General features: G+C 30.7%; 3 protein-coding genes across 10 annotated transcripts; 2 read left to right on the forward strand and 1 right to left on the reverse strand.

Annotated features, from left to right (window-relative positions):
• Positions 1 to 370: 370 nt before the first annotated feature.
• On the reverse strand, positions 371 to 3300 carry LOC100166885 (ubiquitin carboxyl-terminal hydrolase MINDY-3). Of its 3 annotated transcripts, none has more exons than XM_029489507.1 (9): positions 3162 to 3300; positions 2325 to 2480; positions 2137 to 2273; positions 1917 to 2065; positions 1737 to 1848; positions 1520 to 1673; positions 1304 to 1441; positions 1082 to 1241; positions 371 to 1022 (listed from the first exon to the last, which is right to left on the reverse strand). In XM_029489507.1, exons 2-9 carry the CDS (start codon positions 2443 to 2445, stop codon positions 716 to 718), a joined length of 1278 nt encoding a protein of 425 aa, XP_029345367.1. In that variant the 5' UTR covers positions 2446 to 2480; positions 3162 to 3300; the 3' UTR covers positions 371 to 715. The 3 variants fall into 3 exon arrangements, with proteins under 3 accessions (XP_029345367.1, XP_008185837.1, XP_008185838.1); XM_008187615.3 differs by lacking the exon at positions 3162 to 3300 and adding an exon at positions 2876 to 3017 and having other exon boundaries at positions 2325 to 2619; XM_008187616.3 differs by lacking the exon at positions 3162 to 3300 and adding an exon at positions 2876 to 2995.
• Positions 3142 to 8661, forward strand: LOC100164876 (cullin-2). 4 transcript variants are annotated; one of them, XM_016806679.2, is made up of 12 exons: positions 3245 to 3383; positions 4487 to 4576; positions 4863 to 5206; positions 5272 to 5560; positions 5652 to 5818; positions 5881 to 6112; positions 6183 to 6569; positions 6628 to 6852; positions 6922 to 6988; positions 7063 to 7262; positions 7331 to 7528; positions 7595 to 8661. In XM_016806679.2, exons 3-12 carry the CDS (start codon positions 4887 to 4889, stop codon positions 7721 to 7723), a joined length of 2214 nt encoding a protein of 737 aa, XP_016662168.1. In that variant the 5' UTR covers positions 3245 to 3383; positions 4487 to 4576; positions 4863 to 4886; the 3' UTR covers positions 7724 to 8661. The 4 variants fall into 4 exon arrangements, with proteins under 4 accessions (XP_001946605.1, XP_016662168.1, XP_016662169.1 ...); XM_016806680.2 differs by having other exon boundaries at positions 3257 to 3383; positions 4491 to 4576; XM_001946570.5 differs by lacking the exon at positions 4487 to 4576 and having other exon boundaries at positions 3142 to 3383.
• Positions 8662 to 8814: 153 nt separating this feature from the next.
• Positions 8815 to 15510, forward strand: LOC100572077 (paired mesoderm homeobox protein 2-like). Of its 3 annotated transcripts, XM_003246327.4 has the most exons (6): positions 8815 to 9296; positions 9606 to 9718; positions 9800 to 9926; positions 11641 to 11764; positions 13343 to 13445; positions 15253 to 15510. In XM_003246327.4, exons 2-6 carry the CDS (start codon positions 9610 to 9612, stop codon positions 15444 to 15446), a joined length of 657 nt encoding a protein of 218 aa, XP_003246375.1. In that variant the 5' UTR covers positions 8815 to 9296; positions 9606 to 9609; the 3' UTR covers positions 15447 to 15510. The 3 variants fall into 3 exon arrangements, with proteins under 3 accessions (XP_003246375.1, XP_016662170.1, XP_003246376.1); XM_003246328.4 differs by lacking the exon at positions 8815 to 9296 and having other exon boundaries at positions 9314 to 9718; XM_016806681.2 differs by lacking the exons at positions 8815 to 9296; positions 13343 to 13445 and having other exon boundaries at positions 9310 to 9718.
• The last annotated feature ends 8714 nt before the right edge of the window (positions 15511 to 24224 follow it).

Below are 24224 nucleotides of genomic sequence, written 5' to 3' on the forward strand. Positions count from 1 at the left end.
AACGAGGTAATAGAAAATGTACGTCTTCGGATATCCTGATATTGTACCTACGTACGCAAATTAAAAACCCAATGGAACATTTTGTATGTTAAACTATTTTTATTCACGATTAAATGAGCTCAGTGTTCAGTGGCTTGTCGCCCAACAGTGATCTAAAATATTAGAAGCTTGTAATGCATTATATATTTGTGTGTATTCAAAAGAAAATATGAAAATATTTATTTATTCATCTGTTTATAGTTTTATACAATCATTAATTATATAATATAAAACTATTAAATTGCTATAATAATATTATGTTATACCTTATTTGGTCAATTTTAGATGTTTTTTTTTTTTTTATAAATGTTATATAATTAATAAAACTTAATTAAATCATAAAATATGTATTTTTTTTTAATATGTACATAGTAATAATATTTATAAACATGAGATACTTGGTTACTGTTATACAAACTATAATGTATTGTTTTGTGTATACGTTCAATGATTTGAAAAATGTATAATGTCCAACAATGTAATGAAAATCTTAGCAAAATAATATAATTTTGAAAAAAATCAGTATAATATCAAGGGAAAAGTTTTTAGTATTACAATTTTACTATTTTAGTCAAAGTTATGTTACAATTCTTAAGGTTTAGTAATAGGCTCATGAGATTTTTTTAATAAAATAACCCAAACATTTAGTAAATTTATTTTTATCCGACATTTACATTTAATTAATTGAAGGTGTTACATTTCCTTTCCATTGTATTTCAATGGATGACCACTTAGATTGTAAACAAGATTGCAAGTTGTTATCCTCAGATATGCATATAACATCAGATTCCTGGATTATAGCATTACCTTCTAAATATGTCACCTTTGAATTAGAATTGGATCTCGGTTGTCCGTTGTAATGAAATAACACAAAAACATCTGGAGTTCTGGTTTCTTGTTCGGAAAAAAATTCTTCCATAAACGATGGCATTAATATGATACCAAGCCCTTCGGAATCCAATTTCGTGGACATCAGATTTACACTGAAAAATCAATCGTATCACATTTCATAATCTATACTGCAATTAAATAATTTGCATACTATTCATCATCAGACACAAGGTCTAATTTTTCCAATAATGGCTTTAGATGTTGAGTACTAATGAAATTATTGCCATCTTGATCAAACAACTTAAATGTCCGTCTAGCAATATCAGCTTGTGTTTCTTTGCTCACCAAGTTTTGATCAAATGAAAACAGCACTGGAATGGTGAAACACATTAAAATAAGGTAAAAAAAAATTTATAAAAATTGTCTCCAGTACCAGTAAGATGTGTATCGCTGCCCAACACCCAGATTGGGTTACATGGATTTTTTAAATAAGTTCCAACTTGAAGGTACCTTAAATGTTCTAATAAGGTCAGAAATCCAACTTCACTTTGCTTTTCAATACCTTGCAATTCTAGGACAAACACGTAATTATTTATATATTAAATATTCAAATGTACTTATTATTCAATTTTTAATTTTCAAGACTTACTAAGCCCAGCTACTACTTGATCGTTATTGAATACGTTAGAAACGGCTTGTCCTGTAATCATCATATTGATTAAGCTTTGGCTACCATAGCCAAATTCTTTATCAATCAATGCCACATCTAAATCCATTATTTCTTCTTTTAATTTAACTAAACCCTACAAGAATAATTCTATTAGTCGATTTTTAAAAGAAGATATATTTAAATATAATTAATTTACCTTAGAGCGCATGACTGTATACAAAAATAACAAAACTCCGAATGTGTTACGCAAAAAACTAATATGGTCATTAAAAAAAGTTTCAATACTATCCTTATTCACTTGTTCTACTCTAGAAAAGTGTAAATAAAATAAATCAGCGAGTTTCCAGCCACATAAATGAAAATAAACTATACATACTTAAGCATAGAATGAAACCGACTGTGTTCAAGGCACACAGCCGTATCGTCAATATGTACAAATTTCAAAATATCACAGCCTTCTGTTGCTTGGCAAAGGATATCACAGGCGGCCTTACACAGAAGATGGTTTTGTTCTTCAACTTCGGCCTATAGAATATAATATTTTGAAGTTCAAATTCAACAATGCACCACTAAACTTGTTAGAGTTCAAAACATACTTTTTTCCAATCATCATTGGCAGACTTATTGTTGACAATATACTTGAGAATGTATGCCTGCATCGGTGCCAATACAGCGCAAGGTCCGCCTTCGAATTGCACCAGCGCCGTCGGTTCGTCGTCACTGAAACTAAAGCCTAACAACGATCATTTAGGTAATCCATTGTCGAACGACTGCGACGGCTCACCTTGGGTCCATCGTTGGAATATGTCTTGGCGTGCCTGGTCACCCCAAGTAAGCTTTATGATCTCTTCCAGTTCTTTGTCGTCTGGACCCGTTCTCGGCTCCGTTGCCTCCGTTTCCGCCATTGTCACTGTTCACGGCCGGTTCATGTCGTCAAGCGCTAGAAAATGAAATGTGAACAGACTCGACTCGCTCCGCGCCGAACGACTACGGTTTAATCTTCGAAACAAGTGTCATTAACGTCAGGCGAGTGAGGTGATAACCATTAACTGCACCGAAAACATTCGGTGTTTAAAGCACTTCAAAATCAAAAACAAAAACCACGGTTGTAGATTATCAGCAGCAGCCACAACCGTGACAAAAACATAACAAATTCAAACATGTACCATAACCTAACATTATTTGTTTTATTATCAACTTGTAGAAGAATAACATTATGAATAATAATAATAATATTATATTGGTCGCGCGTTTCAACGATATTATGATATATATAAATATCCTGGGGGGCGCCCTCGCGGTTTTTGTCCATTATTTACCAATAATAATTCTCACCGATAATATCCATTAACCTTTTCCCACGGAACACTGCCAATATTACATTGACCGAGAGACGAACCGTCAGATGAAAGTTGTCGTTAGTGTTGCCTCCAACGAAAAATTAGAACTTTCGACGGCGGCGTTCGAGCTCGCGAGTTCGGAGTTTACGTATCACTTTGGCCACACTGCCGAGGGGTTCCGTGCGACAAATAAAATTGTGTTTATTAACTTTATTATTATTTCGCGATTATTGATATATTATAGAATCTGTGAAATACCCGCCTGCCTACTATTGTAATACCTATCCTACGGTCGTGATTTATTTCGTCCTTTTGGGTAGTTTTACATTTCGATCGCGATCGATACGTCGGTGTCGGTCGCTCGTCGTCAGTCGTACTCTCGTCGGCGCCCCGTTTCGTCGTGACTTGTTTGCTTCTGCAAGTCCATCGATCGATTGTGTTCACAGCATCCGTGACGACGGCCACCAGTGATATGGAATAGCGGATTCAAGTGACGTCTCCAGGTATGGAAACGCGATATTATCGTGATATTGTCTGATGTTTTTAGTAAATATCTCGGAGGAGTCCCCGCGCATAATAATATGGTATTATGACCCGATCGACTGCACAGCGATTACGCAATTTTATTATTGTTCGTCGTTTGACCTTAATGTTGACAAATATGGTGTTAAAACAGTTATCCGTCGAATCGGATAGCTCCTCGGTATTACGATCATTCCACGGCGGTGGAATTTTATCCGAAATGATTTTCAAAAAATGTTCGTCTTAGGTACGTACTGATCTAAAAGTACGTCCATACCTATATACGTGTTTACTCGTGTTGTACAGCTAACGATTACAATTATTATTATCAGAGTCTACAAATATTTATCTGCAATATTTCACATTTTTATGGCATAGGTATTATGTTTGGTACTATTGTCTGTCTATTATGCGCGCTAGATCTCAAAACAATCTTAAACCTTCTGTTAGTTTAAGCACCTGGACTGGTCCAATTTTGTGCATACAAAAGAATCTGGTCCAATTTAAAACTAATAAGATAGGTACCTATTTAAATACTTAAATTACCTAATACTTGTTTATTTTAATACCTAACGAATTCTTATTTATTCAACTTAAACTTATATTTTTCATTACCTAGGTACCTATGCAAAATATATTAATTGCTAAAATAATGTATAATTTATTCTTGTCTGAATTTGAATTACAAAATGTAATTACCTATACTTTTAAATATTCAGAATTAATTAAATTCTTGTCTAATAAATTATTCAACGACAAAAGTTAAATTACTCACAGGACAAAAAAAAAATGCCCTTTCGTGATCATCTATAGTGTATTCAATTTAAAATACACTAGTTTCGCACATACCAAATGGGCTTGTACATTGGCTCGCAAACACCTTAGTACCAAAGTCGGAAATGGTTGTACACTAATCGTATGAACTTAACATTTTCCTTTATGTACAATGTACCAATTAAATGTGCCTTTTTAAATTCAATGATAGGTATTTATTTGATGTTTTCCGAGATGTTTTCTTAATACACCCCTTTTTAGTTTGTAGTTATTAAGTAATATTTATTTAGTTCTTACTCCTTACTTTTAGCTAGGTAGCTGTATTTTTACTGTTCTATAATTTAATTGCCTTGTTGACATTGGAAGATCTAAAGAGGGCTAAGTCTCGCCTATAACCTACGTGAGTAAAAAGAATAAAAATAAAAATAGTTAAATGTTCATAATAGGTTTCCAAAATTGTATTACCTATGCTAATTGATTTATGAAACATTTATATTTGTAATGTTCTATTATGCAATAAGGCTTATTTTATATTTAAGTCCTATGTTGTAACTATGTGAGTAAAATCCTTTTAAACTCATAGATACAAATATTCAATTTAGTTAACATTTCTTACGAAATTGTGAGACTTACTTTATTACTTTCATACCACTAATCTGTATTTTTCATTTAATTTTTATCTCTAGTTGTATTAAAAAAATTCAACAAATATGTCATTAAAACCTAAACCAATAAACTTTACGGAAAAATGGAACAGTTTACAAGAGACTGTAAGAGGTGTCATAACATTAGACACAGTTCCTAGGGATGCATGGAACGAACGTTTCAATGATGTTTACTCTATGTGTGTGGCCTTCCCAGAGCCTCTTGGTGATCAACTTTATGACTCAACAAAGTTGTTCTTAGAGAACCATGTACTTGAACTATTGACTATTATACAAACCGGAGGTACTGCAAATCTGTTACAAAATTATTATATATATTGGCAGAAGTATAGTAAAGGTGTCAAATACCTACATTCACTTTACCAGTATGTATTTTCTTATCTAAATTAACATATTAAAGTATATATAATTTATAAAAAAACATTTCTAGATACCTTAATAACCAACATATTAAAAAGCATAAATTGTCAGAAGCAGAAGTTTTATATGGAAACATTACACCAGATGCCACTGAACAGATGGAGGTTGGAGAACTGGGGCTTGATGTGTGGAAACACAATATGATAGTACCACTGAAAGACAGTATGCTCGAGTTATTATTAGATCAGTTTGACAAACAAAGACATGGCATATCAATGACCATATCTTTGGATATCATTTCTGGTGTCATTAACTCATTTGTTGTTGTCCAGGAGTTCAGGAAAAAATATCCACTTGAAGTAAGTATTTATATTTATTTATCATAAGACTAGAAAATACCTTCATACATTCATGAAGGACCTATGTTTAAACATTTTATTTTTTTTTCAGTTGTATCAAAGTTATTTTGAGCAACCTTTTTTGGAGCAAAGTAGTGAACACTTTAAACGCGAAGCTGCAAGATTGTTACAAGAAAGTACAGTGTCCGATTACATGGTTAAAGTGTTGCAAATATTGAAAGAAGAAGGAATTAGATCAAAAAAATATCTCCATGACAGGTAATTTTTCACAATATTGAAACCATAGTGATACAAGATATTATTGTTTATATTTTATTTAGCACCTATGTCAAACTGCGGGGACGTTGTCGTCAACATATGGTTGCTGATCATTTAAATTTTTTGCATGGAGAGTCTGAAGCTATGATAAAGGAAGAGCGGCGAAATGACATGCACAATATTTATTTACTTTTACGTGAAATTAAAGATGGAATGACCTCATTAGTTGACATTTTCAGAGAACACATAAAACAACACGGAATCCGAGTTATTGAATCTTTAAGACAAGAACAAGTATATATTTATTATTTAATAATAATTTTTAAGTCTGAATTACAATTTACATATATAATTTTTTATATAGATATATGTACATTTTGTTGAGGAAGTACTGAAGGTACATAAAAAATACAAATCTATAGTTGTAGATGTGTTCAACAATGATTTATGCTTCAGTGGTGCACTTGATAAAGCATTTACAGTAATCATAAATTATAAACAAGTAAAAAATCAACCATCAAAGTCTCCAGAATATTTATCAAAATACTGCGATAATTTACTGAAAAAATCATCTAAAGGCATGTGTGAGGGTGAAATTGATCAAAAACTATTACAGTCTATAACTATATTCAAGTATGTAGATGATAAAGATATATTCCAGAGGTTCTATCAAAGGCATCTGGCAAAACGGTTAATACACCAACAAAGCCAGTCTATGGACGGAGAAGAAGGAATGATCAACAAATTGAAAGTAAATTAAACAAATGTTGTTAAATTTATATTATGTTAATAATCATTTTTGTTTTTAGCAAGCTTGTGGTTACGAGTTTACAAATAAATTGCATCGTATGTTTACTGATATCAGAGTATCAGAAGGACTAAATGCAAAATTCCATAGTGAATTCCTTAAACCCACTGATAAGTTGAATGTCTCATTTTCTATGTATGTATTGCAAACTGGAGCTTGGCCTTTGGGATCATCAATTGTGTCATCATTTGTTATTCCTCAACAACTGATACCTTGTATACAATATGTAAATATTTAAAATATATATAATATATTGATAACATAACTTTAACTCAACCAGATTTATTGTAATTAGTTTGAAGCTTTCTACAAAGAAAAATTTAATGGACGGAAATTAACATGGCTTCATCATCATTGCCAGGGTATTGTTATTTTTGTTAAACTATTATTATATCCTAATTACTTATTAAAATGTATCTATTTATTGCATCAATAGGCGAGTTAAAATTGAATTATTTACAAAAAGTGTATATAGTGACAATGCAGACGTTTCAAATGTCTATCATGTTACTATTTGAAGACCGTGATACAATAAACTACACTGAAATTCATGAAATACTTCAATTGACCAGTGATCAATTTCAAAAGCACATCAATAGCTTAATTGAATGTAAATTGTTGTTGATTGATGGTGATGTAAGTAAACTGTCTATACATTTTAATAAACTTAATAATTTACGTCGCTGTTTATTAATTATTTTTAGAATGTTTCATTAAACATGGCATACACTAATAAGCGTACAAAATTGCGTATAACATCAGCTCTCCAAAAAGAAACTCCACAAGAGGTTGAACAGACTGTTAATTCTGTCGAAGATGATCGTAAAACATACTTGCAGGCAGCTATTGTTCGTATAATGAAATCGCGTAAGATACTGAGACATAATCAACTTGTGAATGAAGTAAGTAAAATAAATAAAAGTGTGTACTTTAATATTTAATTATTAACAATATCTATTATGTTTTAGATACTTTCCCAATCACAGACATTTGCACCATCGATTGCACTTATAAAAAAATCTATCGAAACACTAATTGATAAAGGATATCTAGAACGCACTCCAAATTCATCTGATGGCTACAGTTATGTGGCTTAATATTTTTTAAATGAATATATACATTTTAAGTCATATTATTGTTTCATTATTATACATAATTACCTACTTATTTTTTCAATGTATTGAAAACGGTTTTTATATTGTATATATTTTAAATACTTTTTAAAACTATGTTTGTTCTTGTAAACTCTGATTCATGTTTCTTACTAATCCATTTAACACAATAGATAATTTAATTTAATGTCATTGATTTACTATTATAAAGTGTTTGTATTGTTGCCCAATTTCTGTATAGTTATAAATATTGTGTAGCTGATAAACAAATTAATTTGTCAACGTTTTAAACAAGCTTAGGATATGTTGATATATCGCTCTTTTTAAAATGATTTAACACATTTAATGTTGATATAATATGTGTGTATATAATTTAGCACAATTCCTTATAAAAAACTTGATATCAAAATAGATTATTGTTTAAATTTAAAACTTTAAATAAATTATATTATTGTAATTATAATTTTGTATATATAATATACAGTCATTTTGGTATTCAATTTTTTAGAAGCTCATTTTCATTCTAGTCTATATGCAAAAACTACTTTTAAAAATGACAAATAAAAGTTACCTCATAAAACCAATTTTATTATTAGAAAGCTATGATTTAGAATACTCAAATTTAATGTCACAGATTTACTATCTGAAAGTGTTTGTATAGTTGCCCAGTGTCTATATAGTTATAATTACTGTGTTGATTATATACAAATTAATTTGTCTACATTTTAAACATACCTGCTTTGTATTAGTTGGCCTATTACTATTTTTAAAATGTTTAAACAGATATTTTAATGTTGATATGTGTGTATGCCTACTGTGTATATGATTTAACACAATATTCCTAATAAAATACTTGTAACCAAAGTACCTAGATGATTGTTTGAATTTAAAACTTGAAATAAATTATACTATTGTAATTATAATTTTGTATATAATATTATAATAAACAGGTATTCAATTTTTTTTTATATGAAGCAGCTCATTTTCATTTATATGAAGATAAAAAAACTCCTTTTATAAATGACAAATACAAATTTCCGCGTAAAACAAATTTTGTTCCTAGGAAGCAATGATTCAGATCACTCGAAATAAAATGGAATTTGTATTTAAATCGACGTTCCCGAAGACTATAACTACTATCGGTATTGCGATGACAAAATTAGACTCTGAGAAGCATATATATGTACACGACATAATAATATATGTGTTGACATTCAATATATCATTCTACAGTTACATTAGAAAAAACAAAATCGATATACGTTATGTAAGAGAATAATATATAGTCGACCGAATCCATTGGCGCTAATCAGGAACGCACTTTTGCTGCTTCCGTAGAAGCTCGAAAGTTCAAACCTTGTACGCCGTTCTTCGTGGCTGACAGTGAAACGTATTTTTTTTCTTAATGTAATAATAACGCGCCCTAGTTCGCAGAACAAATGATATATTATTATATCGTACACTGTACAGCGTCCTAACCGAATTACGCTCATTTAATTATAATAATAACACCAATACGGTTCCAGTGACATAATTAAATTTGCCATCACCATATAAGGTCAGTAGTATAACAATAATAATTCACAACCGATACATTCAGGGGTGTACACACGAGGGGGAAAGCCCCCCCCCCAACGTAGACCAACGATTTTTCTTTTCAGTAAATAATATTGGGTAGTCATACCTACTCTGGAATTTTAGTATTTTGTATAAATTTAAATAATTAACTTCAATATCCCAACTCTCCCGGAATGGGAGGTGCACCGCGTGTATACGCCCCACTGGATGTATTTTACCTTGATTTTTTCTATATATCGTAAATTATAGACGTAAAAAACTGTATTAAACATGAGGTGGTGGCGTTTAGGGGTATGGAAGAGAAGGCGATTTTGGACATTTCAGATCTGCGTTGCACCGAGACGGATTCCGGTGACACCACTACGGTGCTCGACGGTCTTTTGGGAGCTGGACCGCACTACGGTAGGTGGTCGTCGGACGATAGTTGTTAAATGACATAACAACAATAAAATAAATTGATGTGTTCTGTCGTCATATGTGCAGATTACGGCGATGTGACCGGCTGTGACAGTCCTTCGGATCGATGCGACGACAACGATCAATCGTCTGGATCTCTGAGCACAGACCAAAATTCCAACAGCAACGTCAAGAGGAAACAGCGGAGATACAGGTAACGGTTGCGTTTGGATGTTTTTTTGTTTTGTAACGGTAGTTTTACCCCCTACCTCCAGGGATGAGCACGGGATTTCGAAATAAAGTATTTTAAAATACGACGTAGATACCTGTCTAATATATCTATATACACATATTATAAGCAAAAAACCTAATACAATTTTTAAAGTAGCCAGCAGGTACCTATTAGGTTAGTTTTGAAAAAAACGAATTTTTATAATAAACAAGAATTTATATTTTGTATTTAATCTCGAAATTTTCAAGTACGGTGAAAAGTTAAGTCTTTTGGCCATAAAATATTATATCAGTGCAGCTTAGCCTTTAATGATTAGTACATTTTTATACCTACTGCATATTATTATTATAATTTTATATACAAGCCACAATCGTGAAATTATTCTTCAGGAACATCAAATTGAGTTTTATTCTTTTTAGAATTTTAATAGCTTTTTCATAGGTAACATTTGGGAGGGGGGAGTCGTGAATGCGCAGTTTCCCCCCAGAAAAAATATTGAGAGGGCAAACTTATCATTTTAAATGGGTCGGTAAATTATGATTAATTTTTAGTTTTTACCCTCTCCCCACTAAGAACCAATTAAGTGTCGAGTGCCGCCTATAAGCTGCTTTTCTATTATCATGTTAAATTTACATTTTAGGATAATTATTTAAAAATATGAATAAATACATACGGTATAGGTATATTTCTTTTGTACCAGACGCCATTTGTTTTGCAGTTTTATTTGTTTTATTATATATCACTATATCAGGCATGCACATATGTAGCCAGGCGAGGTGATTTGGGTGTTAAGACACCTTCCTCCGTTTAATTTAAAAACATATTCGATGTGTTCACAATTATCCTCTACCCAAGTTGTATTTAAATATCAAACTAAAATAGTAAAACCATCAAGCACCCCTCATAATCCTGGCTGCGCGTCTGTTAGGTAAGCATGATGCTGAAAACGATGGTGAAGTCAGAATTATTTGGCGGTCGGACTTATAGTTTAAAAGCTATATCTATTTGAAGTCCAGGTAGGTCTTGGACTTCAAATAGCTATAGCTTTAAAAGGTCCAAGACCTACCCAAGGTCGTTTTACATAACATACCGGGGTATTTTTGTGATTTTAATTTTTCGAGCGATCGCAGTAAGTGAGTCACCACTGTGAGTATAGGTACCTATATGAAAATACTATAAATTTCAATTAACCATATTATTTTAAAACTAATAAGCCCGAATACCAAATTCTGACTTCACCATCAAACGATATTCTTAAGCATGCTTAACTTCATACGTTAAAACAAAAAAAAAAAAAAACAAGGTGTCTGGTAAAACTAAAAAGTTCCAAACATTCTTATACATATAACATTCTTATATAAAAACAAAGACAACTATACCTAAAACTGTTTGTATAAAGAAAATTGGATTCTATAGCTCGTATTATAATATTATATTAGTGTGTACTAAACAGTAATATAGTCATCGTCCATCGATTTAGTATTGTTTATTTATATTTTATAAGGCATTCATATCAGAACCGCTCTAAAAAGGATAATTCTAGTCTTGCAAAAATGATTATGTTGCAATAAAAAATTATTTCATACGTTAAGACGTTTTATATGCACTTTTTGCTGACTGCTCGACACTAACATTTACACCCCGTTGTCGACCCGTTGTGTATCTGTTGAATGTAAATTTGAATTTATGTTTTCAGAACGACGTTCACGAATTTCCAACTGGAAGAACTTGAAAACTCGTTTCAGAAAACACATTATCCTGATGTATTTTTTCGCGAAGAACTGGCAATGAGAATCGACTTGACTGAAGCTAGGGTGCAGGTAGTACCTATATTTTTCATATTACCTACCAAATACCTGTCCTGGATTAAGGATGGCAAGGGGGAGCAGTGGCGTGGCGAACTAAACATTTTCCAGAGGCAAGTTACGTATATCCCAAGTATTAATGCATAATAATGTATTAATATAATATACTTAACAAGGGCGTCCGCAGGAATTTGTCAAGGGGAGGGCAAAATATTTCCCTTTTTACATTTTTTTTCTCACTATCCTATTAATAGTGATAAAGTATTTTCGTGACTAGTTTTCTTTCATATGGGCAGGGAATGTAAAAATATTTATGAATTACATGTAGATTGTTAGTTTTTGTGGCATTTGGTGGCCTTTTGAAGTTTTTTTTAATTTAAATTTTATTTTGAAATTTGCACATGTTTTTAAATGATTTTTATAATAAATATATGATCTAAACATTAAAACATATATAAAAAAAAGAAAAGTAAATTTTCAGTTCAGAATAAAGAATTCATGTTGAAGTACCTCCGATGAGAGGCCTCTTCCTTCAGTCTCTTCTATCTGTTTTTTGTTCTATTATCACTTAAGCTTATTGTTTCAATTGCAACAGATAGCGTGATAAAGAATTTCGTTAAAAAAAAAAAGATTAAAGAAATCCAAAATGATAAATTCTGTCCGTACAACTTTTTTAAAATCCTTTAAAAATTAAAAATGTATAATATAATTTATACCAAATTTATATTTTTTTATGTTAAAAATAAAAATAATTTAGTGTGCTATATAGAATTGAAATGGAATTTTCAAGTTTTTTTATTACATTCAAATTATTAATAATAATATTATGATAATCGACCCAGAAAAAGGCGGACGCCCTTGATACTTTTTATCATTTATTACTTTTTGATACTATTTAACTAATTATATTTCAGATCATTATTGACAACCTATTGAGTTTATCATATTACATTTACTAGGGGACCCATCGGCTACCACCCATCCCTCAATTTAAGAAAAATCTCAGAGGCAATTGCCACTGAAATTACCGTTCACCACGCCACTGAGGGGGAGGCACGGACACATAATATGGTACTATGTAGTACGTGGTAATACCATGTAATTATTAAATTATATTCAATAATTATAATATCATCATTAACATAATTCAATTATTATTGCTTAAATTATTTATTGATATCAGGTGATTTTGAGCTATATTCGAGGGAAGTATAGGTATCAATATTTTATATTACCTATAGTGTCTAACGCCTAAAATAGAATGTATTGGTTGTTGCAGCTACTATAGTATCTGTGTTTAAATAATTTATAATTGTGTATAAAACATAATATAATATTACATAATTATTTTGATAGTATATTATTAATTATTTTGTTTTAATAGTTTAGAATCATAAGCTCATTCAACCGTAAAAAAATAAGGAACTATTTAAAATATGTTTGAAGTCAGAAAGGTTAAAGTTTGAGAGTTAAAACTAAGTGTCTAGTGTTCCGTGGCTCAATAGATCTTTAATCCAGACTTATGCTATTTAGCATATCCGTCCGTGCTCGATGTATTATTTTTAAAACAAATGTTGTCTAAATAATCTATAGGTATGGTTTCAAAATCGTAGAGCCAAATGGCGGAAGCAGGAAAAGACCTTGGTTTCCCAGCACCAGAGCCAAAATGAACCAATTATAAACCCTTGTCTAACAGGTTAGAAATTAGTCATTAAGTCTTAAAACCATAATAACAGTACACCAACTACCAACATAGTTGATAAGTAACTATAATATAATATATTAATAATATATATCCTATAGATATATTATGCCTATGCTCGAGTACCTATATATATATAAATTATTATATGCACGATACGTATATATTCTGCATAATGCAGCATAAATGGAATTACTGCACCATAATATTAGGTAGACACTATGTATAATTGTTGATGTATTTCAACAAATACCAGTTAGGCACTTACCTATAGTAATTAAAATAAAACAATTTATTTTTAAATTGTAATCATTTTCCTACGTAGGAATTCATTAATTTGAATTTCCCGATTTTTGTATTTTGCCATTGATCGGTAGTAAAGCGATAACATAGGTTGGTAGATAGGTGCCTAATTAGTAATTACACATACTTATTGGTAGGTACTAATACAAATAATTGTATTCGTATTTCGTATACAGTTGCCCGTGTATCTTGCTGTGACGGGTTCAGAGTTTCAGACGTCTGAGACATGTTCTAACGTATGGCCTATGGCTAAACTATGGGTAATTTTATTTCCACATCACTGTAATAGATGTGTTCAATTTGAATTCAATTAAAAATCGTTGCAGTATTGTGCCTATATAAAATGATTCTGGGCAAAGGGTACGGTTGGATCAGTATCCATTTCTTAGGATACCTACTTATGTAGTTTCGAGTTTGATAGTTTTAATATTATATTGCATTTATAATATTATGATTGTATTATTTTTATTCAGTATGTTCTTTAATTCGATATTTATCAAAATCATAGCATATTAATTAAAAATGCTTACCAGATCGTAACCTAAAATGGCGTAAATAAGTTCATATAATAATGCTTGAAATATATTTAGCTTAAAGTGAATTCAACCTTTGTTTTAAGCTTAAACACAAAAAAATATCAATATAAAATGAAAAAATATACTTAGAAAATGCTGATCTGATCTAATCGTTTTCACTTTTGTCGAAAATTAGTTTTACGTTGTTTATTATTCACGTATTATGAAGAAAAGTACCTATACTGGGTATTTCCTACTATACAAATTATATATTTCGGTATCATAGAAACCACCCCAGGGGTTCAATATAGAAACACGCTTTTTGATCCAAACGTGATGACAGACGTCAGACACACGGGAAAAAATAAGTATAAATAAATTTTAAAAGTAGAACACATAAGGTTAGGTTAGTTGTAAATACTAATACCAATACATATAAACCTCACGTCTACACTCTGCCAAAAACCTAAAGTCAATCAATCCAGGATTAATAGAATTAATAATAATTATTAATATTTCAATCGATCCTATATAATACATATAATAGGTAGGCTTTGTATATTTTAGGCTTTAGCTCGTAAAGTTATATCGTGGCGACTGTTATATTTCCATTGGACACTTAAATCCTATACTATCAATCCGTAATAATGGTGTTGTATGTATTTAGTAGCAATACCCCTCAATGTTTATGTACCCATTCACCATAATCCAGAGTGTTATTAACTATGATTTCAAATCGGTTAATTTAAATAAAATATTTATTGAAGTATTGTAAGCACTATTATTTTGACTTTTAAATACCTATCTTATGATATATATGTATCATAATAAAACCATAAGCGGCTAAGTATAAAGTATTACATTTTATTATTTCTTAAAAACATTCGTTATAGTGTTTATTGTAGGTATATTTTGTATAAGTACTAAATACAGTATGTAAACTAAATTTCAAAGCAATTTGTTTCTTTTACATTTTTTTTCAGATAATCCAATGTTTGGAAACTCTTCTAGCCTTCTTCCTCAGACAGATTGGAATAGCCTATGCTCTTATACTTCATTTCAACCATCAGCGACGTTCGATAAGGATCTACAATCAATTGACATCGACAATGATTTGCTTCGGTTCAAAACAAGAGAACTACATGAAAACGATATGCTCATGTCGCCACCTTCATAGACGTTTATTGATCAATTGTTAAGTAATTAATTGTTAATTAAAGAATCTATACAATTATGTTAAACGTTCGTTTTATATCATTCATACCTATAAGTCATAACTTTTCCAATTCTATAACAGGGTCCATATGAGTGCGTCACTTATTTATATAGGACATCAGGACTCTGGATTCATATTTCATATAGGTACCAGGTACCTACAGAGTACAGACTACAGTATATAGGTAGGTACATAATAACACGCTATATACGTCTATATATGGCTAAATGTATACAGTACCTACCTATGTTAATTAATTGGAAAATCAGCAAATCTTACAAGAAATATAATGCAGATATCAACAGCGTAACTATGAGAGAGTGCACCGCAAGAAACTTTCGCACCCACAAGTTTAAAATGTGCACCTCAAAAAATAAAAATCTTTTTCTATTATATTTTAATTATTTTGAAGTAAAAATTATCAATAAATACGAAAATGTTGTACTCTATAGGTATACCTATACTAGTTCAGACCAGTTAGAGTTAAAATATACTCAACCAAAAAAAATAATTGATTTGGGTACCTATACCTATAATTGAGAGCGGAGATGTAGAACACTTCGTCCCGAAGTCTGAACTAGCAGTAATTTAAATAATTACATTTTACAAGCAGAAATTAAAATAGTTGTGACAATTTTTTTTTCTTAATAATAATATGTTACTGTTCCACTCTTATTAAAATATAGTATTAGAAATATATTAGAAATTATTGTTAATAGATATACAGTATTATGGGTAAAGGTCTGGGAATGCATTAAAAAAACGGCACTAGAATATCTGCCATAGGCGCAACTAGACCAATATTTTTTGGGGTTGCTATGTAATATAATATGACTAATAAACTTATCTTATATTATGGTCTAAAAAACAAATTAAAAAAACGCTTGAAAATTCAAAAATAGCTATTTTGTAGTTTTAACTTATTTATTTATAATATGGAGAAAAAAAAATGAAATCGGTTGAATTTTGAATGAGAGCGACTTCTATTAACAATATACAGCATAATATTGTAAAAATGTATGGTTTTCACACTTTGATAAGTGAGAAGTCTAGTGCTGCTGAGGACTTCTAGTATTCAAACACCTTAAAATATGTATGGACATATGCATTTAAAAACCAAATAATATGCACTTAAAATACGCTCTAAAAAAATGTAGTATTTCATAAAATACGGAACCTATAAATTAAAATATTTATTTGAAAAAAAAATTAATTTTAATTATTTGATAAAAACTAGAAAAATTAATTGCACTGTAATGAACCAATGTCCAACGGTATGCGATAAATTATGACTAACAACTGAAGTTTACTTCCTACAATCCTACATGGCTACACACGTCGCAATGTTATCGCCCTGATAGTGAATTACCTAACCGATAATTTTAATATTATTTATAGGTTGAATGTAATATTTTTGCACAGATTTTCTATCTTATATTATATTTCCTATCAACATACTCTAATTTTTTAAATACATAATATTATGCTCTTAGTTTGAATAATTTCCTCAAATATGCATTTATATATTATTCAATAACGACAAAATTTGAAAAAATAAGCAAAATTAAATTGCTTATATATTGGTAACCTTCTTGTGTTATGAAACATATTTATATACATCACTCGCATTGTTCTGCGACCTTTATAGATAAATAATATGAAAAACTAAAAGTTCTCAGCCTTACGAGTGATTACTATTGATAATTCAATAGGTATTAAAGAACACACTAAGTACCTACTCGTTAATATTTTATGTAATATTTTTCATCTGTTTTATGTCCAACATAATGAACCAAGGCTGTGTATTAACGAGTTAAAAAGTTAATTTCATTTTAACTAGTTACTTTTGGCTTTTCACTAACTTAACTGTTAACTTACTAAATTTCTTTTTTAATTAATGTGAAATTAACGAGTTAATTTATCATTTTAAGAAGCAAGTTAAGTTAATTTATTTTATTTTTAATTTAATTATATTTCGCTATTTCAGTATATTTCGTTTTCATGTCAAAAAATTTACCGTAAATTGTTTAAAGTTAAAAATGTAGGTATATCATTAGAATCTAACTTATATGGAAATACTGTATAAAGTATAAACACTATAGTCTATAATTTAGTTTTGGGTTGGAAAAAAATTAAGTACACTAGCGTTGTAAAAACAAATTAACTGTTTTTTAACTTAATAAAACTTTAACAAAAAGTGTGTATTAACTTTTAACTTAACGGAGTTAACACAGTTAACACATGGTTAGATTAACTTTTAAATTTTAAGTTCTTGTTATTGGTGCATATTAACTTAACTTAACTGAGTTAAAAAACATAATGACTTGCCCAGCTTTGTATTGAACTGATATTTATGCACAACTGCACTAGTCAGTTTTACGGGAGAATGATCTTTGTAATGAAATTAGAGCTATTTTAATTGAACAATTGGTGAGATATTCCCATCGACACGATAATTTCATTACAATAAGATGACGGACCTATAAAACAATTGACTTGTGCATAATAGCACTAAATAGCGTAGGTAGTTCACGGCAAATATATCGAACAATATTTTAAAACAAATTATCATATGATATGATAAATATTGCGTACAATTTCAACGAGTATAGTGTGTTCTTTATTATCTATAATTGGATAAGCATTATTTATCAAAGTGGGAAAATTATACGATTTTTATGTTGTAAAATATGTTGCAGTATTTTAGAAAATATAGGTGGTTTTTGTTCATTCAAAATTTTTATTTTTGCAAGATTGTAGGTGGAGATTTAAATGAATTCTACGAGAGGCTTAAATCACTTTCACGAAACGCATTGAAAAGTGAGTAAAATATAAATACAATATAATAATATTGTATTGTAAATTTTTCATGTATAAATAATTTAAGTCCTACCTATGAAAATTAAAATAATTTTTATCGGTCAATTGGTTTTTTTAACACGCAATAATCTTTGCATTGTTTTATCTCGCACACGTACTTGAAAATTTAAATAATAATATAATTTAGTCAAAAGTTGAAGTGCGTTTTTTTATGCACACAATTATTTGTTGATGAAATATAATTGTCTCGACTTTTGATAAAAATAATATCCACTTGTTTATTTTTTAATATTTAATAGGGAAAATAAATCTGTAAAAACTTGTTTTGATTTTTAATACACAGACTACTTCTATAAAAACGAAAAAACAATCAATCAATGCCGATGAGAGTTTTTTTTTAAAAATCGACTTAAAGGAAAGTACCTCGTCTCAACCCCTTCAAATTTGACATATTTACGAAGAGTGTAGAAGACGCATAGCCAAGGCCATGGCCGGATCTTAGCTTTTAAACACCCGGGGAAAATGAAAAAAATCAAGCACACTCACTCAGTATTGTGAGGACCAATATTTACAAAATCTTTCGCAATATACTGGATAAATAATTTATTTACCACAAATAATTTAAACGATCATAATACTTAAGAATGAAACATTTGAAATTTTAAACTAATCAATTAATAGTTTTAGAAGCACTTCTTAATGGTGTATAAAATATGTGGTCAATATTAATTCTAAGTTTCACGTTTAGAATAAATAATATTGATAATAATAACATGTATGAATCATATAATTATTAACAAATCTAAATTAGGTATACATTGCTTACTTTTAATTGCTAATTCATGAGTAAACTTCATAATACTTGACCGTGACCGAACCGAACCGAGACCGCCAATGTGAATCGAGCTTAACCTAGAAATCCAGCAAACATCATCCAAATCCGTACCGACGGTAAACGCGAACGTGTCGTGTTGTGTCGGCGGTACACCCGAGAGTTTACCAGCCGCGGTATACCAACCGCAAAACCATCTTCTTCGATCAACACAACTTCTTCAACTAAGCCTTCAACACAGCACAAGTGCGAAGACGAAAAGAACAAAAGGACCACCAAAGCCAACCGACGTGGACGAGCCGCACTACAAGTTTCCAAACGGATAGCGGCGGCGACAAGAACGACCGTCGACGATACCCGAAGACTCCTCGTACAAACCCGTGAGCAACCCGTTCGGACATCGCCACACCATTGGCGAAACTAGGGGGGTGCACAGGGGACTTGTGCACCCCCGAGTTTAAAATGTGCACCCCCAAAATATAAAATACTTAATCTATAATATTTTGATTATTTTGAAGTAAAAATTATCAATAATCAATAAATACAAAAAAGTTGTACCTTAGAGTATATTGAGGAACATAATAAGTGATTAATAGTGAGTACTTCACTAATTCACTATTATGTTCCAACCAAGTTTTTATTAACATAGTTTATAGGTATACGGTTTCAACATTCCCTGCCATAACAGTATAACAAATAATCTTTAGCTTAGGTAGGTACCTATTTTATGTTGTATAGAACAGGTCACAGTTATGTTGTTTTTAATTATTTGTGTAACATTGATCATACCTAATAATATTCAACAAAATAACTTAGAAAACAAGATAACGATATTTCTCTTTATCTTTGGCAGGATAGAAGACCATGAATGTGAGAGTGTTTTTATTGTTTCCTTGTTTATAATTAATTATTATAATTTATAAAACAAGCCTATATTTTAGATAACATAAATACAATAAAAGTTATTGACTGTAAGAATGTAATAACTTTTTTCAAAATATTTTTTCCACAATATTTTTGTCATACGTTTAAGTAGCGTAATTTTTTTTTGTCAGATCTTTCTGTTATAGCCTGTATATAGAGTATGGGTCCGGGGGTCTGGGAATTCTTTATAATTTGTGCACCCTCAAAAGTATAGGTCTAGTTGCGCCTATGCGCCACACTATACGTTTATTGTACGAGGCAACGGTGACGTGGAATGGCTTGCGGATTTCGGTTTACCGAAAACGAACCCCTAACGATCCGCACTCCTCGTACGGACCGTGAGCTGGTTGCCACACTCTTCCGTGCGGGTCGACATCGCAACCAACGGAACAATCAATAGGTATAGTACACCTACCCACCAGCGACTACCGACCGGGAAGAACTTCCTCTCGTATGCCTACAACACCCGTGAGCAAAACCCATATGGGCGCATCGCCACACATAGTGTTAAACGAGTCGACGAGCTAGGACGGATTGTAAGCGACTATCGGCGGCGTCCTCACCAGCCAACGAGAACACTCATATTCTTCGCACGGACCGCGAGCAACCCATATGGGCATCGCCACACTATACTCTCCGTGCGAGTTGTCCGATATCGGCGACCAGGAGCTGACTCGACGTCACTCCGCGAAACCAAGCCGAGTTGTTTTCGATTTTTCAATCCTTATAGATGTAAGAGTTGAACATTTTATACATTTTTAACCACAAAATAATTATTCAATTTTAAATTTGATACATTTTGTCAAAATTCCATCTTTAAAATTGTTTTTTTAACCAACAAATACAATTTTATTGATATTTAAAGAAAAAAACTAAAAAAAATAGAAACTGAAAATGTCCGTATACAACTCAAAATAAGTCATTATATTTGGAAAATTGTATGGTGTATGGAAAATGCTAATATAAACATTCAGTCAAAATTTCATGTACGGTAATTTGTTTTAGAGTTACACCAAAAAAACAGAAAACAGATTTTGTGTAAAAATTCCCGTTTTCCTTAATTTTTCTTTTGTTTTTCACTTTTGAAAACTACTGAACTTAAAAATAAAAAAATTAAAAAAAAACAAATAATTTTTTTCAACATTTTTCACGATTTACATTTAATGGATGAACCCATAATTTACGTTGCACTGGCTCATCTAGCAGTCCAAGTGCTTCCGCAATACAAACAACTTTTATTTGTATTATTAAGAAGTTTAGAGTAAAGTTACAAGTCCTATAATTATAATCTGAATATACAATTATCATTAAAATTGTTTAAATGGTTTATAATATAATAGAAAATATTAGTTTAAGAGTCCTACCGGTTATCGCCTATTCACCTATGCCCTATTAGCTATTTGTTTGTATCCCACCGTGTTGTCTTAACGAATAAATTTTCCTGAATAATGTTTTGTAATCTAATTTTTCTAAATTCATATTGTTATGGTTCTGTAAGACCACATGTTTTATATTTTTCTATAGAGTATTTAATCAAAAATGTTGATAAAAACCAGAGCTTTGCACCCGAACGTAACATTTTTAGATTATTAATAATTAAATTCTAACTTTTATTATCAATGTTATTCAACTATAATTTATTTATATTAATTATAACTATAATATAAATTATAACCTTATTTACATGTTAAATTACTATAGATAGTTTTACACTTATACTACTATGTAGGTATTGATGTTCTTCAGTAAAAAACAAATAGAAAAACTTTAAAGTTTGTATAGAACATTTTTAATATTAGGTATTTGATTGAACACTATAAAAATTAAAAACAAATGGGTATGAATGTATGATACCTATACAGCTTTTTAGTGTTTGTACACCAGATAGAAGAAAAATATAATTGTTCATTATATTGGAGGTAATTTTTAACTTTGTACCTACTGGTTGACAATTCATTATATGAAGGAAATATATTTATAACACATAGGGTGGACGTCATAAAGTAATAACCATTTATATATGCGTTTGTTTCTATTCACCCCATTTTATGGTACTTAATTATTAGAAATAAGTAATAACTATATTGTAGAAAACTATTACCTATAGGTGTCTATTGAACATTGTTTTGCTGGATTAAAGTTTATATCTTCAGATTTAGGTGTGACACTTACGAGTGACATACTAGAAAAAATTATGATTGTGAGCTCCAATAATATATTTGATACAACAATTAATATTAAATAATAATTGTATTTTATGTTTTGCTTTTTTAATTTTAACGTGTCATTAATTTATGTATTTTAAAAATATAAATAATAACGACTGCAGATACATAACATTTCTTTAAGCTATATATTTTAATCGTGTATATATATTAACATATGATGGCAACTGGTACATAGACCTTAGGAAATAGTTTTGGGGCCGCTTTAAAAAAAAGTTTCCGGGCTGATGTGAAGGAGCCGTTCCGCACCTAGTTGGAACGGTTGGTATCTACGGTTGAAAACATGCTTTTATGTGTGAGCAAAGTTATTGTATACTAGGTACGAACCATGAACCATGATCAATCATAGTTCATGTTACAAACCCGGGCAGTGCTCGTATTGGGAAAAATGAAGTAGGGGAGTTCAATCTAACGATTTAAAAACTGTGTTCCAAGGGCGCAATTATTCAACACAGATCATAAAAAAAATATAGTAGGGGTGGGCAAAAAAAAAAAATAATAAAAACAGTAGGGGAGCTCCGTTCCCTTGCGCACCCCCCAATTCTAGCACTGAACCCGGGTATGGTCCAAGGTTAATATAAATATAGAATAATATTTATTTATATTAACCACCGGTATCGTTAACCATCCGAAAACTAACGGCAGCGGGCGGCTGTTGCCTGCCTACTCTCAAAATGGCGATTGCGTGATTTCAGCCACTTCGCATTCCAATACGACGACGAATTTCCTCGATAGCAGACAATACGCAGTTTTACCTCGACCGTGCGAATATTAATTATATTTTATATTATTATAATGATATAAATATATAAGAATATTATGCAGTAGTGGGACATAATATTATATATATTATTAAATGTACCTTCGCGCCTACTGCATTCCAGTAGATAATATGCTGGAGGCAATATTCTCGCGGCGAATCCATCGTTTTTGGCACCAGCGGACAAGTTTAATAATCCTTTCGCCGCACTTTGATGGACTAAACAAATATATGTATATTATGTATAATATATAATATATATATATAATAGTATATGTAACATATATTTTCGATTATTAACACTCAATCAATCGCTGCGTGTTAAATTAAAGGTCTTGTTTAATTTACATTACCTATACGCATTTAGAGTTGCAGAAATATGTTGACTATAGGTAAGTATATTTTGTGAAGATGATAATATAGAAATATTGTCTAAATTAATGATTGTAAACCCTAGTTGAAACGAAAAGATCAACAAGATGTGTAAACTATTATTGGTTTATCGGTATTACGTCAGGGGCGCCATTTCAGTTTATTTTTAAGGTGTGCAAACAATTAAAGAGGCCAATTTTTTCCCACCTCCAGGCCAATCGTTAAAAAAACGTTTCTAGTGTTTTCAGTTTTTCATTACAGATTCATTACAGTATCAAAAACATACTTAATAAAAACATATTTTTATAGTTAACACATTACATTTTACCGTTCATACATTCTGTGTATATACTGTATAGTAAAGATATTTTTAGATAGAATAGATGCATATTATTATTATTATGTCTTTTGTCTATCAGTAAACAGGGGCGGACTGGCCCAGGGTGCTATACACCAAGTAGCACCCCGGGCCCCTGTTTGTATTTATGATCCGGGCCCCCGATTACCACAGTCGGTATACGGTATAATACTGGTATAATACGGTATTATACAAAATAAAAATAAAATAACATATTTCAACATCTCTACAAATAAACATCATGTTATTCTTAATTTTTTTTTTATATTTACTTATAAAACTAAGGGCTCTTTCCTAATTTAGGTAGGTTTGAAAAAAAATTACGGGCCCCTAATTAATTTTGCACCACGGGCCAAAAATAACCAGTCCGTCCCTGTCAGTAGCCACTTACCATTTACACATATTTGTGTGTGTCAGCGGATAAAGTGATACCGATATCAATTTATCA

This window comes from Acyrthosiphon pisum, chromosome A2 (genome assembly GCF_005508785.2).
Source record: "Acyrthosiphon pisum isolate AL4f chromosome A2, pea_aphid_22Mar2018_4r6ur, whole genome shotgun sequence".
NCBI classification, from domain to species: Eukaryota; Metazoa; Arthropoda; class Insecta; order Hemiptera; family Aphididae; genus Acyrthosiphon; species Acyrthosiphon pisum.